This window comes from Gopherus evgoodei, chromosome 13, assembly GCF_007399415.2.
Source record: "Gopherus evgoodei ecotype Sinaloan lineage chromosome 13, rGopEvg1_v1.p, whole genome shotgun sequence".
In the NCBI taxonomy this organism is placed as follows: domain Eukaryota; kingdom Metazoa; phylum Chordata; order Testudines; family Testudinidae; genus Gopherus; species Gopherus evgoodei.
This window is the reverse complement of record NC_044334.1, coordinates 21105925-21123186: the sequence shown is the minus strand read 5'-3', so window position 1 is coordinate 21123186 and position 17262 is coordinate 21105925. Positions and strand designations below refer to the sequence as shown.

Genomic DNA, 17262 nt, shown 5'->3' with positions numbered 1-17262 from the left:
GGATGCACACCACCGAATTAATGTGCCTAGTATGGACGCACACAATCGACTTTATAGTATGTTTTATAAAATCGGTTTAAGCTATTTCGAATTTATCCTGTAGTGTAGACATAGCCTATGTGTGCATAAGAGCGGAGGTGGAGCTGTGTGGGCATGTGTACTTCCTAGGTTTGAGCACACAGCTGGATGAGTAGGTCATGATACACAGCTATGAATGTAGACACACTTGTGTGTGCTCAAATGCAGATCGGAGTAGTACCAGCTTCTCTGTGTGTGTCCATGTCTGAGCAAGTTTGTGGGGTGTCTACATCTGTGGGGATGAGGTTGTGTGTGTGGTTAGCTGTGAGTATCCCCCGTGTAGGTGTTCGCATGTGCCACATGGGGCAGCCCCAGCTGAGCTCCCGCTGCGGAAGGCGGGTGTTACCGTGAGAGGTTCTCCTGCCCTGGGAGCCCGCCCCGCTCCTGCAGGGACTGACCCTGGCAGAGAGGAGCCTCCCCCCAAAGTCAAGCAGCGCTTCCCCTTTAAGAGGCCCGCTTGGCTTGTCAATCGCAGCGTCCCCTCCCCTTCCTGCAACGGCTGCGAGTGCGGTTCGCGGAGCCGCCGCCAGAGCCTGGGCTGGCGCGATGGGCAGCCGGGGACTGCTGCGGCGGCGGCGGCGCCGGGAGGCTACTCGCCGGGGCTCCGGGCTCGCCGGGACCATGGGATAGCGACGGAGCTGGCGAGGGACAAGCCGCAGCCCTGCCGCCCGTGCCCGGCGGGGCCTGGGAGTGCAGCACAATAGCCCGGGAGGAGGGAGCCGGCGAGCGAGCGAGCGGTGGGGCTCTGCGTTGCCCCGCACATCCCAGCCCTGCCGCTGAGCGCAGCTGCACCAGGTCCTCGGCCCCCCGCCCGGGGCCGCAGGGGGTGGGTGAGACTCACCTTCCCTCCCTCCCGCCCACCTCGGCTCCTTTGTCCAAGCTGCCTTGGAGGCGCCCGGTTTGCTGCCTCGGGAGCATTGTTGTCCTCGGGCATGCGGGGGGTGAAGTAGGGGGTGCGCGGGGAAAGGGGGTCGGAAGCAGGAGGAGAGGAGAGGGGACGTTCTCGGACACAGGACCAACTGGCTTTACCTCCCTGTTTTTCTTCGTGCGTGGACTGGGGAAAAGATCCATTCCGTGAGTTAACCCGCCTCTGGCCGCGCCGTAGCTCTGTGTGAAATTCAGCTGGCGTATTCTCTCCACCTCCTGCTCCCCACCGGGATCTTTCCCCGGATGCAAAATGGTGGACCCAGTGGGGTTTGTGGAGGCTTGGAAAGCCCAGTTTGCAGACTCCGAGCCTCCCAAGATGGAGCTGAAATCTGTGGGAGATATCGAGCAGGAACTGGAGATGTGCAAAGCCTCTATCCGGAGGCTGGAGATGGAGGTCAACAAGGAGAGGTTCCGTATGATTTACTTGCAGACTCTCTTGGCAAAGGAGAAGAAGAGCTATGACCGACAGAGATGGGGGTTCAAGAGGATTTCCCAGTTGCCTGAAGGGGATGCAGAGCAGCAAGACCAAGACCCACATCATCACCAAACCACCGAGCAAGGGGATCCAGAAAAAAACAAACCATACCAAGGAGAGGAGAAGTTCAAGCCAAGGATACCTTCTCTGAGGAAGCTGTCTACCCAGAGTGATGGGTCGGATCTGTTGCCCTTGGAGAGCTCCCACCATGGGGAAGGGGAGCAAGACAGGTGTAAATACTACAGTGAAGAGAAACTGAAGAGAGTGACGGAAGATACGGAGAATCGCTCTGATATGGATGGATCCCCTTCAAAACACAGGCCCTCTTCCACCCGCAGGCTGGCAGGCTCCACTGAGAAAGAGGGGTCCTTTGAGCCTTTCCCTAAGGACAAAGGGAATGCCACCAGTGTGGCAGCACTAAGGTCCAACTTTGAGAGGGTTAAAAAGGTTAATTCACATTCTCCTGGTGATAGCAAGGATGCTGCTGAGAAGCCCTTCTATGTGAACATGGAGTACCACCATGAGAAGGGTTTAGTGAAGGTCAATGATAAAGATGTTTCTGATAAAATAAGCTCCCTTGGTAGCCAAGCCATGCAGATGGAACGCAAAAAATCCTTGCACTCCCTCCCTCCTAATGTGGTGCCCAGCTTTAATGAGTTCCAGAGGCCAGCCCACCGGGGAAGATCTTCTGAGAGCAGCTTTGGCTATGATGGAGAATATGAGGATGCTGAACTGAACCCCAGGTTTCTGAAAGACAACCTAATAAATGTCAATGGAGGCAATCGACCACCTTGGCAACCAATGGACTTTCAGCCCTACCAAAGCATCTATGTGGGTGGGATGATGGGGGAAGGAGAAAGCAAAGGACCTATACTGCGGAATCAGAGTGCCTCTGATCAGGAAAAGCATCTTACCTGGCCCAGGAGGTCTTATTCCCCAAGGAGTTTTGAGGACATTGGGGGAGGGTATACCCCAGATTGTAGCTCTAATGAGAACCTCACATCCAGTGAGGAAGATTTCTCTTCAGGGCAATCTAGTCATGTTTCCCCCAGCCCCACCACTTACCGCATGTATCGGGAGAAAAGCCGTTCTCCATCCCAAAATTCTCAACAGTCCTTTGACAGCAGCAGCCCACCAACCCCCCAGTCTCAAAAGCGGCACAGGCAACAGCCAGTCATCGTGTCTGAAGCCACTATTGTGGGAGTACGGAGAACAGGACAGATCTGGCCAAATGATGGAGATATGCCATCTGGGAGAGGTCCTCATGACAGCTGTTTCCATGGAGATGCAGGTGTGCACATCTTGTTTAAACAGAGGGTTGGTTAATTCACATGTTCGTGTCCACATATGGGGAGGGAAGGGTTCTTTGGGTCAACCACTCAAAGGGAGGTAACTGTCTCAAAAGAGAACCATGGCTATAAGTCAAAGCTGCCCTGATCTGGGGATGGTCTCATAGGGTAAAACTCAAGCTTGGGGTACTTAGACTTCTTGGAACCAAAGATTTTGTTCCCAGGAAGGCTGACAGTTCTGCATCATTCTGGAGGTAATAAATTGGGGTCCATGCAATTTATTTTGTGCATTTAAGACTTTATATAAACCAATGCCTTGAGTAAAGCTCCTCTGACCCCTTTTTATAAAGATAGAAGTTTGTCCTAGTGTCCTTGGCTAAAATTTCCCTTCCTCCTACTGTTGTGCGGTGTAGTGGTTGAACTGTACCCCACAGGTGGCTGCATGTCAGTGATGCTGTAACCTGGCATTGTTATCCCAGGGCTTTTCCAGTACCTATTGGATTTCTGGGCCCAGGGCTTTGTCAGTAGAAAGGCTGCTCTCTCATTTCTGTTTTCCTGCCCATTGGTATTTGGGGACCTCAAACATCATTCTGTCTGCTGTATCATCCTTTAATTATTACTGATCTAAGGGAATGATAATCCAGCCCTTCCCTCATGTCTATAGTGTTTCTAGTGAGTGAGGTTCATGGGATGTTAGGAAGCCCTAAATGATGCCCTGTGGGAGACTGCCAAAGCTAAACTAACCAGACCTAAAACAGAAATGGATTGTTTTGAGAAGGGAGGGGTGTGTTTGAACCCATTCCCACATTTGGGTATTCAGGGCTGTATCTGACTGAATTTGACGAAATGAGAAAACACGGTGACCATGTTCAGATTTGGGTCTGGATGAGGAGAAATTAACAGTTAACCATATTGTTTGATTCAAAGGGGCATGCTGGATTTTATGTAGACATTTAAACTCCTTGTCATTATGCACTGCAGTAGCAGCTAACCTCTTCCTTTGACTCATCGAGCCTTCCAGCGTTTACAGGGAAAGAAGTGAAGTGTTTTTCAGGAGTGAAGAAATCTCTGCGACAGGTTTAGCAGAGTCCAATCATTCTCTGAGTTTGTATGTAATCTTAATCTCCGTCTCTCTCTTTTTAAGTCAATATTTTAATAAGGGCTTAACTCAGATGTCTGCAAACAGGATTGAATTCCTGTAGTAGTGGTAGATTCAAAGCTTTGAAGAGGTTCAAAGAGGGAGATCCATCAAGGATGTTTTCATTGTCTCAAGTTGCTCTAGTTCTCAGAGTGAGTGATTTAAATGGAAGGAGATCTCCCTGCTGCTTGTTGGAGGCATGTATTTGGGTGAGCATTTGGCTGGAAGCTTTCACAGATATAGTTTCAACCCCCATGAAATTGGAGTTCCAGTGTTGTGTTAGTGAAAGGCTATTCAGTATAAATGTCTGTTTACTATAAATGAAAAGCTACTTGAGAATTCCAAACCTTGGCACCCTGTCCTTGCAGCGACCCCTTCCTTATCAGATTATATATACATATACACTGTCTGTTGCATGACTTCTGTGCTGTCTCTTGGTCTTGTGTGTTCTTATGGGATGTAGATGAGAAGCAGAGGGAGGTTGGGTCCAATGCTGGCTAACACTGAGCTACAGCCATCTGTCTCTGCTCTTTTTGTTTACTGATGCGTTTTAGATGACTGGGGAGCCTCCTAGCTGTTGCAATTTTGCAGAAAGGAACAATGGGGAGAAAACAACAAAGCTGGATAAAGCTTGTTCTCCAAGGCAGATTCTGCCTGCTAGATTGGCCTTTTGGAGAGGCAGTGATCTGATTTTATTTTAATTACTGCTGGATAAGTGAAATACATTATGTGGCTATCTATCTTAACAAAAGAGCCTGCTGGCATCTGAGATCCCCCAAACCAACTCCTAGTTTACAGCCCAATGATTTGTTCCCTCCTTTCCCCAGCCTAGGGGTAACACAAGTAAATTTGGTAGGAACACAGCTCATATGGCTGTTTACGACTGTCTTAACTTGGTAGGTAGTGGCTACTTTCCACTCCGCTACAAAAAAGGGTTTCTATGTCTGCAAGACAACTACATTTCTTGTTCACTGCTGTTCATTTCCACTATCAGTCATTCTGCAGGCATGCTGAATGGTATTTTTCTTATGCTTAGGAAGGTGTATTTTTGAGCCTAAGCAAACTGATAGAGTCCTGTCTTCATAAAACAAACACAAAACAAAGGTGTAAGAGGCATCCTGCCATAGTCCCTATCAGGCCATATATGGAACATCCTCCACTCTACATGTTATGAAAGTAGCTCTTTGCTTCAGCCAGCCTTCCCTGCATCTGTTTCAGCCCGGCCACTACTAGTCCTGCCAGTCTTCCCTGAAGCTGTGTGTAGGTCTAGGTCACAGCAGGTTCTCTTCAGCCTTAATGGTAATTAGGGTCAAGTTGGACTTGTTCTGCAGTATTTGGCTTCTTCATGCATCCAGATTTCATACATTTTCTGGCTTTACATTCTGTGGGTGAATATTTTTTTTTCAGGACTTTGATTCATGCAAACACTGAACTGAACCAGGTATGGTATAGACATGTGCTATGCAAGTTCATCTGTGGGTCTGCCAGTGTATCATCATGCTAGCCAGCAGACACATGCTGTTTCAGTCCTAGGCCTCTGGAGCAGAGGCTGCCAGTCATGCCAAATCATGTGTATGTTCTATGATGTGGATGGGGATTAGAGTGAGATCACTAAACTTTCTCACTTGGGAGTTAAGCCAAGTTTTAAATCTAGATTTCCAGAAATGAGAGGTGTCTAGAATTCTAATAGCAGACCCAGGTAGCTAGGACTCAGCTCCTTTCTGAATGGCTGTAGGGGGCTACTGCTCTGTGAGTGTGGGCATTTTAATAACTGTTTGTAAAATTTCATAACTTTCATCAAACATCTTGCATCCTAGGGTGAATTATGCAATATCTATAATTATTTCATGTAATGCGAGTAGAGGGGGAAAAGTCTTAACATAGTTTAAAAGCTCTCAAATTGATCATGATGATTTGTATGAAGAATGATGGAATATTTTCTAATGAATTTTTTATTTCTTTTCTATCTGCTGTTTCAGAATAACCCCATGATGCTCCCTGCACCTAATCAAGGGGAAAAAGTAATATAGGAACTTCTATGAAAAGGAGAGGTCTTGTTGTGACCTTGGTTAGTTCAGTTTTTAAAATAATCTTACTCTCTTTTAGCTACTGATCACACCAAAATTGTAGCTTGTGTTTATATTTCCAGCTCAGCAGGATGTGGAAGTCTCTAACAGATGCTTGCTCAGTGCTTTGTGAATGAGATGAACTTGCTCTTCAGCATGAGGACACAGAAACTCCACATCTAGAGGCTGGTTAGTAGGTAGCCTGGGTCCCAAGTGCAGTTTATGTTCTCTAAAAAGACAGTATTTGTCTCCAAAGCTCTTTCCTGTGAACACCCTTGTGTTGGTGGAGATTTCTGTCCACCTGGGAGAGCTGAACAGAGCTCTCCTCAGAGTTCTGTCACTGGCACTGCAGTAGGATAGCAGGAGCCAGTGTTGCTCAATATGAAATGCACAGTTTGGGATTAGGATTTGTATGTCATTTTACTCCATTGGTAGTAAGTCTGTAGACCCCTGGTCAGCTCATGGGCAGGTTTTGATAATACTTATTTTTGTATCTCCACTAGCACAGAAATGCAGAGTGCCTCTTCCTGGAGCAGTATATGTAATCAGGCTATGGATGGAGAAAAGTACTCTGAAATGGTTCCATGCAAACAGAATGCTTGGTTCAAAACTCATATTAGGTCTCTTTGGAACAGAATACCTTTGTAAAGAGCCTGCCTAGTCAGGGACCTAGATTCTTCAGTTACAAATGCTTAGCTAGATAGTCAAGCATCTAAGTCCCTGGTTATTAGCAGTATTGGTTTAAAGGTCATTATTGACACCATTTCAGTGTACAGCCAAGTCAAAGTACGATATACAGGACAGTGGAGGGAGAGTGTTGTCTAGTGGTTACAACAGGGGATCAGGAGCTAGGTTTCCTAAATTATTTTCCTGACTGTATATCACTTGTCTGCAGTGTGATCTTAGGCAAGTCTCTTGCCCTTGTTTATATCTCAGTTTCCCCGTTAAATTGAGTGCACAGTCAACTTGGGCAACTCCTTGCCTGAGGAGATTGTGAAGGCTATTACTATAACAGGGTTTAAAAGAGAACTAAATAAATTCATGAAGGTTAAGTCAATTAATGGCTGTTAGCCAGGATGGGTAAGGAATGGTGTCCCTAGCCTCTGTTTGTCAGAGGGTGGAGATGGATGGCAGGAGAGAGATCACTTGATCATTACCTGTTTGGTTCAGTCCCTCTGGGGCACTTGGCATTGGCCACTGACAGACAGGATACTGGGCTGGATGGATCTTTGATCTGACCCAGTACAGCCATTCTTATGTTCTTAATGATGTTTAGCCACCTCACATGGATTTTAGGATGCTTTGTTTGGAAAGTGCTTTGGGATCCCACAGCAATGTAAAAAGTGGCTGACAGCGAGACAGATTCTGTGCCTTTGTCACTGTTTAGAAACAGCATCTACTGTGAGCAGTTTAAGTGGGATTTGGAGAGGGACGGATAGCTCAGTGGTTTGAGCATTGGCCTGCTAAACCCAGGGTTGTTGAGGGGGGACATTTAGGGAACTGGGGTAAAAATCTGGCTAGGAGATTGTTCCTGCTTTGAGTTGGACTAGGTGACCTCCTGAGGTCCCTTCCAACCCTGATATTCTATGATTAATCTGTTGCATTTTCCTTCTACTCTTGGGAACCTCAAACCTAGGAAATTCCATAAAGTGCATCTCACCCCCTTCTCTCAAGGAGAGAAAGTTAGCACTCCCCTCGATAGGGATGGAAGAGGTCCTAGTGACCTTTACAACATGCAGCTGGTTAAAGCATTGCCACTTAGTTTGTGGCATCTAACTCTAGGGCTTTTGGTTGCAGCTCCTGGCTCTTGGTCTGTCACTGGCTTCCTCAGTCAAGAATGAGGCTTAGATCTAGTCACTGACATTTGTCTCTAGTTCATTTTACTATTTTATTTTTTAAGCCTTTTTCTGTTTTAACCCAGCCCCCCCTTTAATCCTTTTCAGTACCAGGCAGCAGATTTTCTAGGTGCACTAAGGACAATACACTGTCTAAATGGCCCCCTCAGTGCTTCCCAGAGATTTTGTTCTTGACATTATCTAGCTACTTATTATATTACCCCCTCTTCCTAGAGTAAATGGAACGCCATATTCTTCCCTCACCAGCTCTGAGGAAAGAGCTGAAGCTCTTTGCTGATGGCCCTGCTACTGTGATTTAGCATGACCTCTGCTCTTTCCTGTGCACCCTCTTTCTCTCCCAAGTGGATGCAGACCCTCAGTTGTGGCCCTGCTCAGTGTTCAGAACAGGGAGATGCAGAAGAACCTCTTTTTTTTTTCTCCAACTCGCTGTGGACTCTGGTTTGTTTCCAGCTGGGCCTGGCTATACCCAAAGGACAAGCAGGCTGCAAACCAACCAGTATGGTAGTTGTGTCTGTTGTGGGGATGCCGGTGTCACCATCCCCCTCCATGACAGCAGAGGACTTTTCTATGGTGTATGACGTAGAAGCAGCAGAAGTAGGACTAGCTTCCCCATTGGTGGAGAAGAAAGGAGAGAGATGACTAATCATAAACCTGGTGGAGATGGGGTCACTTGCCTACCCTGCCTCTGCGCTGAATAGCGCTGGGCATTCACTGTGCACTTGGCCATGGCCCAAGCTAGTGCTGCTAGCATTTCCCTCCTGCCATTTGACTGGAGTAGAACATTTATTTGATGTTCAATGATGCGACTATGTAAAGTGATTGCTTTTCAGACTTACCAGCTCCCTGCAGATAGCACTTTACCATTCACAGAAATGCAGCCACTCGGGTATAGGTCATGGCAGCTATAGAACAATGCCAGCTAAACTACGCCCACGGACATAAGGCAGGAAGCAAAGATAATAAGAATTTGCCAATGTTGAGGGGTGGGGTGAGGTAATAGCTTTACTTTTGGAACGTGCTGTGCTCATGGATGACATCCATTAGGGAGATGCATAGACGGGGGGGGGGCAAAAGATGCCTTACTCAAGTGAAGTGACAGGAACTTTTAAGGAGGCCCAAGTTGAAAGATGGCCAGGATGCTGACCAATGCTCTCAGTTTTGGCAAGAAGTGTTGTTGGGTCTTTAATTATCACTAATAGTCCAAGCTACAGTTCTGAAACTCAGCTGGAAGATAGGCCAGCAAAGAAGTCTTTGGGAGCGCGAGACCTGCTAACATGCTTCTGATTTCAGATTCTAGCCCCGTGGTGCACTGCAAGCCTAACAGTCCTGTCCCTTTTCCCAGCCCACTGGAGATAATCAGTCACAATGCCCAAGGCAAAAGGGACCAGTACTTTGCCTTCAAGGAATTTTAGAGGTCAGTCCATAAAGGTTAATGAGGTGAGACTTGGCTATCTGAGGAGTAATGCTCTGTTTCAATTACCATAGGAAAACCTGTCAGGTTGTGGAGCAGAAGCTCAGCTTTCCTGAAGCCACCTTATTCCCCAGGGAAACCAAGACCAGAGCAGCAGATTGTTTGTTTGACTTTCTCCTTTTAGTTTTCTCCACCCACCTGATAAGCATGAAAGAACAGTGAGGGCCTGATTCTACTCTTACTGTGGTGAAAATTCATTGACTTCAGTGGAGTTACTTCTGTTCTTACTGGTACACATGAGAAAAGAAACAGGCTTTTGGTACTATATTGTGATTCAGCCACTGTACCACAAACATTGTCAGAGAGAGAGGGAGTTTGACTGCACATGATATCTAAAGTCCTGAATGTCTTGGCTGAGTATGTGCCATGTATGAAAGAAGTCCTCCCAAAACAGCGATCAAATTCTTGAGGTACAAAGCAGTTTTTAGTTAGCGCACCAATTGTAAGGTATATTATTTTTCTGCCCTGATTTTTAAACTACACATGATGAGGGCTGGGATTGTAAATTGTAAATAAATCCTTGAACATCAAAGCCTCTGTTAATGCTGAGGCATGATTTTTATAATCTGTAACATCCTAAAGTTTGTTTTGAATTACAGTGTGTGTATTTTAAGCACTAAAACTGTCATCTATACAGAGCTGATGGGGGTTGCTCTAGTCACAGTATTTGAGTGTGGTTGCATATCTGTTCTAGTTATTAAAATAATAGTTTCTCTCCCCTTATTTCCCTCCCCTTTCAAACTTATGCAACTCAAACCCTCTATTTAACTAGGCCAGGGGTAGGGAACTTACGGCTTGCATGCCAAAGGCGGCACGCGAGCTGATTTTTTTCAGTGGCATTCATACTGCCTGGATCCTGGCCACCAGTCCAGGGGGCTCTGCATTTTATTTTAATTTTAAATGAAGCTCCTTTAAACATTTTAAAACCTTATTTACTTTACATGTAACAATAGTTTAGTTATATATTATAGACTTATAGAAAGAGACCTTCTAAAAATGTTAAAATGTATTACTGGCACACGAAACCTTAAATTAGAGTGAATAAATGAAGACTCGATACACCACTTCTGAAAGGTTGCCGACTCCTGAACTAGGCTATGGAACAAGATCAGAATCTCTTTTATCTGAGAGGAAACCCAATCTAAATGTGGCAGCTGGGGCTGGATTGCTTCATGGTCGTACGGCTACATGTCAGATGTGACTCCGTGTGGCCATACTATCTGAATAAGCTTTATCAGTGCTGCTCATTCACGTTTATATCCGCTGATATTTTTGAACGGTACATATTGGTGATATCCCTCTGATGGGGATCTCAGTATTCGCTACCAGCATATCTACCATGGCATACAAAAAAAACTATTCCAGTGGCCACATTTTATATTTTTATTAGCATCCTAATCCCTACTGCATCGTTTAAAGAAACCTCTTATGGTGCTATACCAAAATCAACAGTGTTTCTCTGCATGTCACTCCAGATTGTAGTGTGGCAAGGACCCAAGGTGCTTATAGATTGGACTGTGCCTATAGGGAAGTAAGTAGCAGCTGTAACACACAGCACTGTGTGGATCAAATATTTTTTTTTATCCTGTAATTCAGAATCTATGGGATAGTGGATTGCAGAAGTATCTTAATAATGAACAGCCCTTGTGTTTGGACTCTATAAACTATCTCTGTGTGTGGTGTCTGGGAACACAAGAACTGCACAGGCTTGGGTCCTTATGCCTGCTCTTGACCCTCAAAAGACTTAATACGGTAGAACAGGATTCTAATCCTCACCTATCACTGAAATGCAGCTACATCTGAAGTGGATTGTGACAGCAATTATAATGGCACCAGTAATTTGCTGCACAGCATTTTTAGGACAAGGATACTATGAGTTTCGCTGCCTGAGAATCAGCTGGATGAGAATGTCCTGTATGAGCCTGCAGTGAAAGAGGGCTGTTGTTGTTAGAACATGGTCTTAACATTTCAAAACCCAGTCCTCAAATCATTTTCAAGTATGGACAGCGACAGCCACACGCTCTGTGAAAATGGGCCAGGAGTATCATGTAATCTGTTCTGAAGAAAATACGTTCCTTGAACACTGGGCTTCAAACATGTGCCCGAGACTGCGAAAACTGAGTATGACTGGTCTGTTTGCGCCATATGCATTTCCAATAACGTGGAGTGAACTGTATCTGCTATGGTTTGGACTAACATGGGCAAGAACTACATATTATTTGGTGCAATCACTCAGGAAGGTATAATGACCCATCAGCATGGATGGTCTTAGCTTCCTATGTGCTAACTCAGACTAGATCATGATGCTCTGCATAAGTCAAGGGAAGAAAGAGGTTTGTGAGTGTGTAACCTTCCAACTGCCTCTTAGTTCAGAGCTACATTACATCCATCTCCCACCAATCTGGTATTTCTGTTTTGGTCCTGCAAATTATTCAAGTAGACAGTGCAGAAATATGAACATATATAGTTACAAAAAACACCATTCTAAGGAAATTAATGCTAAGATAATTATCTGAGGCTTCCTATGCTATTGTTTGGTGCCCTCCATTTTGACTCTCACACTCTCTCTACCTCTCCCCTCATCTAGCTCCTGATAGGTTGTGAGCTTTGGCTTGGGCTTTCCCTGCCCACATTCTCATGTCTTTTGTGACCACTTGCTTCATGTTTCCCTAAGATCATCCCTGGACCTAAGTTTAACAGGGGGGAAGTCAACATTTTCACACTCCTAATGTTACAGCAGAATGCCTTGGAGTCTTGCAGTGTCATGTTATTGTCTTTGTTTCAGGGAGTCTTGGTATTTGGATGAATTTTCTGCTGGTTGCACTAGTTACCTGCATGGGTTTGTGGGTTAGTCCGTAAGAGAACATCCTATTGTTAATCATCATAGCAGCTCTCCTGTCTGAGCCTAACTGTGGCTGCTAGCAAGTTGGATGCTTAAACTTAGTAGTGATTAAAAGGTGTTTTATGGAGGGGTTGGGCAGTCTGTGTGACTGATGTCACGGGAAGGGGGGAGACCAGGGGTGTGGGGCAACACATGTGAAGTTTGTTGCTTTTATGACTATTAAGAGCGGATGAGTAAAATCTGAGTTGCAAGGAAGAAAAATCTGTTTACGACTGAAGCTGCAGATGGATGGAAATATATTTTTCAGCCCTGGGATATATGTGTTGCTCAGGAACAGAGAAATCTCACTAGAGAGATCAAAGCAAAGTTATCCCAAAAGCATTTCTAACAGTAGGGTGAATTACTTTGCTTTTCTTTTGCGCAAGGGCATGGCAAGGCACGGGGCAGGAAGGAGATGATTTCTGCTAGTCGGAGGGTTTGCAGAAAAAAAATGCTATTAACATTATGGCTCAAAAAATATACTGGTCACGTACGGTAGAAGTGAAACCTGATATTAAAGGATCGTGTGGGGGTGGGGTGGGGAGGGAATACTTAGTGGGGTCTAGAGTTCTGCCTCAGTAGGAAGCCAAGGGCTCCCTCCTAACTGGGTACAGAGGGAAGGGTGCATGCAACTTTGCCATTCTGGGTGCTGGGGTAGAGTGTCTCTCTCTCCCTCTCTCCCCTCCCATTTCGCTCCCCTCTACCTGCTCCACCACACCCATGCATGAGGGATCTTAATGGAACTTCCTTTAACCATGTAAGAAGGGAAGTGTTCTTCATTGCCTATGCTGCATACTCTGCTGTGCACAGGGCAAAGCACTGATAATGCTGCAATGCTCTGCTCTTCCTCATACAAGTGTATCTAGAGAACCTGAGAGCTCTGCTTCCTGCTTTGCCTTTGAATTTTAGGGAGATTGTTGAGCTGCAAGGCTGGCTGCACTCCCTGATTTGACTTGCCAGGGGTGAGCGGGAAAGTGGAATTTTAAGTTCATCTTTACCTAACGTGGCCCTCTTCTTAATTTAACACTCAGATGGTGGCTGGGCTCTGCTCCTTGCACATCTAGGAGCTCTGCTGCTTCATGACTTTGGATTATGGCATGTCCCAGAGCAGTGTCCTGCACTCTTCCTTCCTTCCCAAAGGGAGGCTTCTGCATGACCATGGGTTTCTCTGAGTGTGGAGTCCCTTGCTGCTAGCTAATCATTACTTGATGTCTGGAGAGGGGAAAGGATAATAATTCCCTAATGCTGGGAAGCTGCTTTTAGCGCAGTTCTAGGTTTTTGGTCTGTCAATTGCCTGGCGGAAGCTAAACTGCAGCCCATGTGAACAAGGTGACATAGGCGCATCATCTCCCTGAATATGCTGGGAAGCCGCAGTGATTTTTTTTGTAGAAAGATCCCATGCACGAATCTGCCACTCTGACCCTCTCAAATCTGAATTTATTCTCAGCCTCCACACTTAGTCAAATGAATGTTTACCTTAGTGACCTGATGGCCCATATTGCTTACCATTGAAGTAGGTCTTCTGACTTGGTTAGAATGTAAATGCAGATAGCACTTGAGATCCACAGGGTTCGTATCCTCATATCTATGCTCAGATATGCCCTTTGAATGTGTTCCAATCCTCATGAATTGAGCTGCAATGGGGAATTTCACAGGGATGTCTGAGGTTGCAGTAGAAAGACCGTTTTGGAAAGCAGATTCCTGTGCTAAAGTCCAAGAGAACCTCCCAGTGCCCAAAAAAGAAAGGCACATTTAGAAGAAACAGCTCCCTGGATCTGTCCGCATAAGGCCAGGCACTATTCTATGGGTCAGGTACAAGGAAGCCTCTTAATGCATCTGAACCAGGTGTGGGCTACTGAAGGGTGGCCTTGGAAAGGAGGTTTACATTAGATGTGTGCTCTCAACCTGGGGATCAGGGATTAGCAACCACCACAGCCTTCCCATCTTGCTAAATGAGATGAAATTCTTGACTAAATCATGACTAGATGGAGTGGAGTTTCCAGAAGGGTACCAGTATGGATGAGGGCGTCCCGGTGCAGCCTCTACTGTATGGAAATAATTGGAGAAAATGGTGGGGGATTGTTTTCATGTTTGCAGTTGTTGTTGTTGTTGTTATTAGTTAACACATTTACACATGCTGATGGTCACCCCAACTGAATCTCTTTTGAAGGGCAGGAGCATGTACTAAGCATTTGCTTACCAGGGGCTTGGAAGGATTCCCCCAGTGACTTCAGTCAGCTTTGTTGAGGCCTCGGAGCGGTAACTAGGAGTTTCTGTATACCTGCCTGAGGTTGCAAAGTGAGATGCTGGGCTTGATGTTTAACTCCTAAGCCTGTGTGTTTAAAACAAACAGCACCCCACCCCACCCCCAAAAAACCAACACTGTTCATTCTACTTGTTTGTAAATGGTTTAGAAGTGGAGAGCCTGGTTTGCATCTGTATCACCGAATTTCAAAAGCCATGTTACAGTCGCTATGGTTGGAAGTTGTTGCATAGACAGGTATGAGAGCCCTGCTAGGCAGACAGTTTCAAACACGTTCCTGATGTGATGTTTCTCTGCCTGTCTGAGAACTGTGTTGAGTGCTCACGTGCATTTGCTGTGGGTACTATGGAAACCAACCCAGTTTGGAAAGCATTTTTTGCTAACACTCTAACACTTGTCAGCATAGATCTCTACCCACAAATATCTTGAGTTTGACCCCCCCCAAAAAAGTCTTTATACTTACAAACATACAATGTTGTTCATACAACCCTTGCAATGTGCTTCTCTAATTGACTTAATCTTGAGATGTACTTTGAACTTTTAATAGATTTACATTTTTTTAAAGTACACTTTCCTTGTATAAGGAGAGCTATGTTTCTGTATTTTGAATTAAATTTTATTGTCTAAGAATAAAACAGGACACCATCTAAACCGTAAGCAGGATGGTGTTTAGGCAGCATGCTATAGACACGTTCTAACATTGTTTGGTCTTAGTCTGTTATGATGTGACTGACTGTGTTATAATCATGTTAAGCTAATGCCCTCACTCTGCCCTTGACCAGCTGACCCCTATATGCTTGAGCCCTGACCTTTAAATAACATGGGGTCACCTCATCTCACCCACTCAGGCAAAACTAACCCATGTTATAACATGGCTAGTGTGCTGCTGTGTGTAAAGTGATGTTTAAACACAGTAAAATTTATACTGCAGATAGCACCTAAGTAATTCAAGTTTTAGTCTCCATCTTCAGCTTTTTTTACCTGTTATGGTCTGGGTTTTCCCACTTCGTGTCTGCTTTGCTTTAGCATCTGCTGTGTGAACAAGCTCCATATATGCTTTGAGAGTGAGCAAAAAACAACAACAAAAAAACAAAGCAGTCAATGCCAGGGTGGGAACTTCAGTGCTTTGTTGGTTTTTCCATGTTTTGGTGTTTCATATTGTTCACTGTGCAGATGTACAGTGTTACACATTTTCAGGTTGCTCATTTTTAAACCATTTCAAAGTATTTTAGTTTGTTGCTATTATAATAGTCCATAGCTAGGCTGGCATTAAAATCTGTTTTCTTACTGAATTTGTTTCTCCCTCTTATAGGGTTAATCATGGATTATTATTTTTTAAAGAGCATATGAGCCATCTCATTTGTTCTTTTGGTTTTTTTTACATTGGATGGGGTAGGGGAATAGACATAATTGCTCAGACTATGGAGACAGATACAAGGAAAAAATTAGGTCAAATTTTGTTTCCTCCAACCTTGAAGGAATCTCCTCTAAAATAATTTCTAGCTTGTGTGTAGTGCTTTTCATCCCAAAGTGCTTTAGAGAACAATAGGTCGGTATCATTATCCCCATCTTACAGATGTGTAAGCTGAGGCCCAGAAACCTGCGCAGGGTCAACCCACAAGCGAGTAGGTGAACTGGGAATAAAACCTTGGTCTCGTGAACTGCAGTCCAGTGCACTTTCTGTGGGTCACACTGCCTCCCAGTGGAAAAGGGATTACGCTTATGTATAGCTATGTGTTTACAAATAAATTACAAAGCCCACGCATCGTTTTGACATAAAAAAATTGTCAAAAATGATGATCCCTGGCTTTTGGTGATTCTAATACTCGTTGCAGACGGGATGGATAGCTCTAGTCTGTGACAGAAAGCTGTATTGGTACTCATCTGGTAGTTAGTTTCTGTAGGATATAAGCTTTAGGTTTGTTAAAAAACAAATTTAAACTTAAGGCCTGTTCCACTGGGACTCCTGCCAGGGTTACAATTGTGTAGACTGGGTCTTTGTTTCTAGTTCTTCTGTTGCAGAGAAAACTGTCACAAATAATTTGCAGAGCTGCTTCTGTGGAGAAATAATAGCTCTGAAAGGTATGAACTGCTCCTCATCTGTTAGCACCAGCTCCTTTACAGTCTCTCTGCTGCAGCCTCACTCCCTCTGCCTTCCATTTTCTTCTTCTCTCCTTCCCTCTGCTATCTGTTCCTAAATCAATGTGCTTATTAATTGATCCCCTCAATGTGCCCCCTCCCAAAAAATTAAAAACAAAAATGCAAAACTCACATGGCAACTATCCCTCTGGTGGTTCTGCTCAGGTGCTGCATCTCTTTCCCTCCCACCCTTTGTCTCTCTTATTTAGATTAGATTGTACAGTCTTTGAGGCAGGGACTTTCTTCGATTACTTGTTTGTACATCTCCCAGCATCACTGAGCCCAATGTGGGACCTTTAGGTGCTAGTGAATGTGCTAATAAAGGGGGTGTTGATGTGCCATAATGATGTGTGTCTGTCTGTATCTCTTACTTATTTATTTTTATATATAAAATACAGAATCAGCTTCGTTAACAATTTCATGGCTGATCATCCAACTTCTGGGGGGTTGCAGAAATTTGGAGCAGAGTATCCTTTCTGCAGTCAGATCCCTGCTTACAATGGATTGATTGGCTGGTGTGGGGGGTAAAAATGTATGTCACTAGGTGTTCAGGTTTTATAGATGAATAAATAGAATCCACCTGTATATCATTTTCTCTAGTATCAGTTAGAACCTCCAAGGGGAAAAACAAGTTTCCAGGTCAGCTCTGTGCATCATTCAAAGTCAGACCAGATGATAT

At 44.9% G+C, this 17262-nt stretch overlaps 1 protein-coding gene and 1 pseudogene across 1 annotated transcript in view; both read left to right on the top strand.

The window, feature by feature from the left end:
* Positions 1 to 676: 676 nt before the first annotated feature.
* BCR (BCR activator of RhoGEF and GTPase) overlaps positions 677 to 17262 on the top strand; it is a 131045-nt gene continuing 114459 nt past the window's right edge. Inside the window, exon 1 of the mRNA XM_030582936.1 lies at positions 677 to 2771. Within this exon, the coding sequence (XP_030438796.1) occupies positions 1256 to 2771 (1516 nt within the window). The 5' untranslated portion in view covers positions 677 to 1255. The remainder of the gene's footprint in view (positions 2772 to 17262) is intronic.
* LOC115661253 lies at positions 7645 to 7761 on the top strand (annotated as a pseudogene).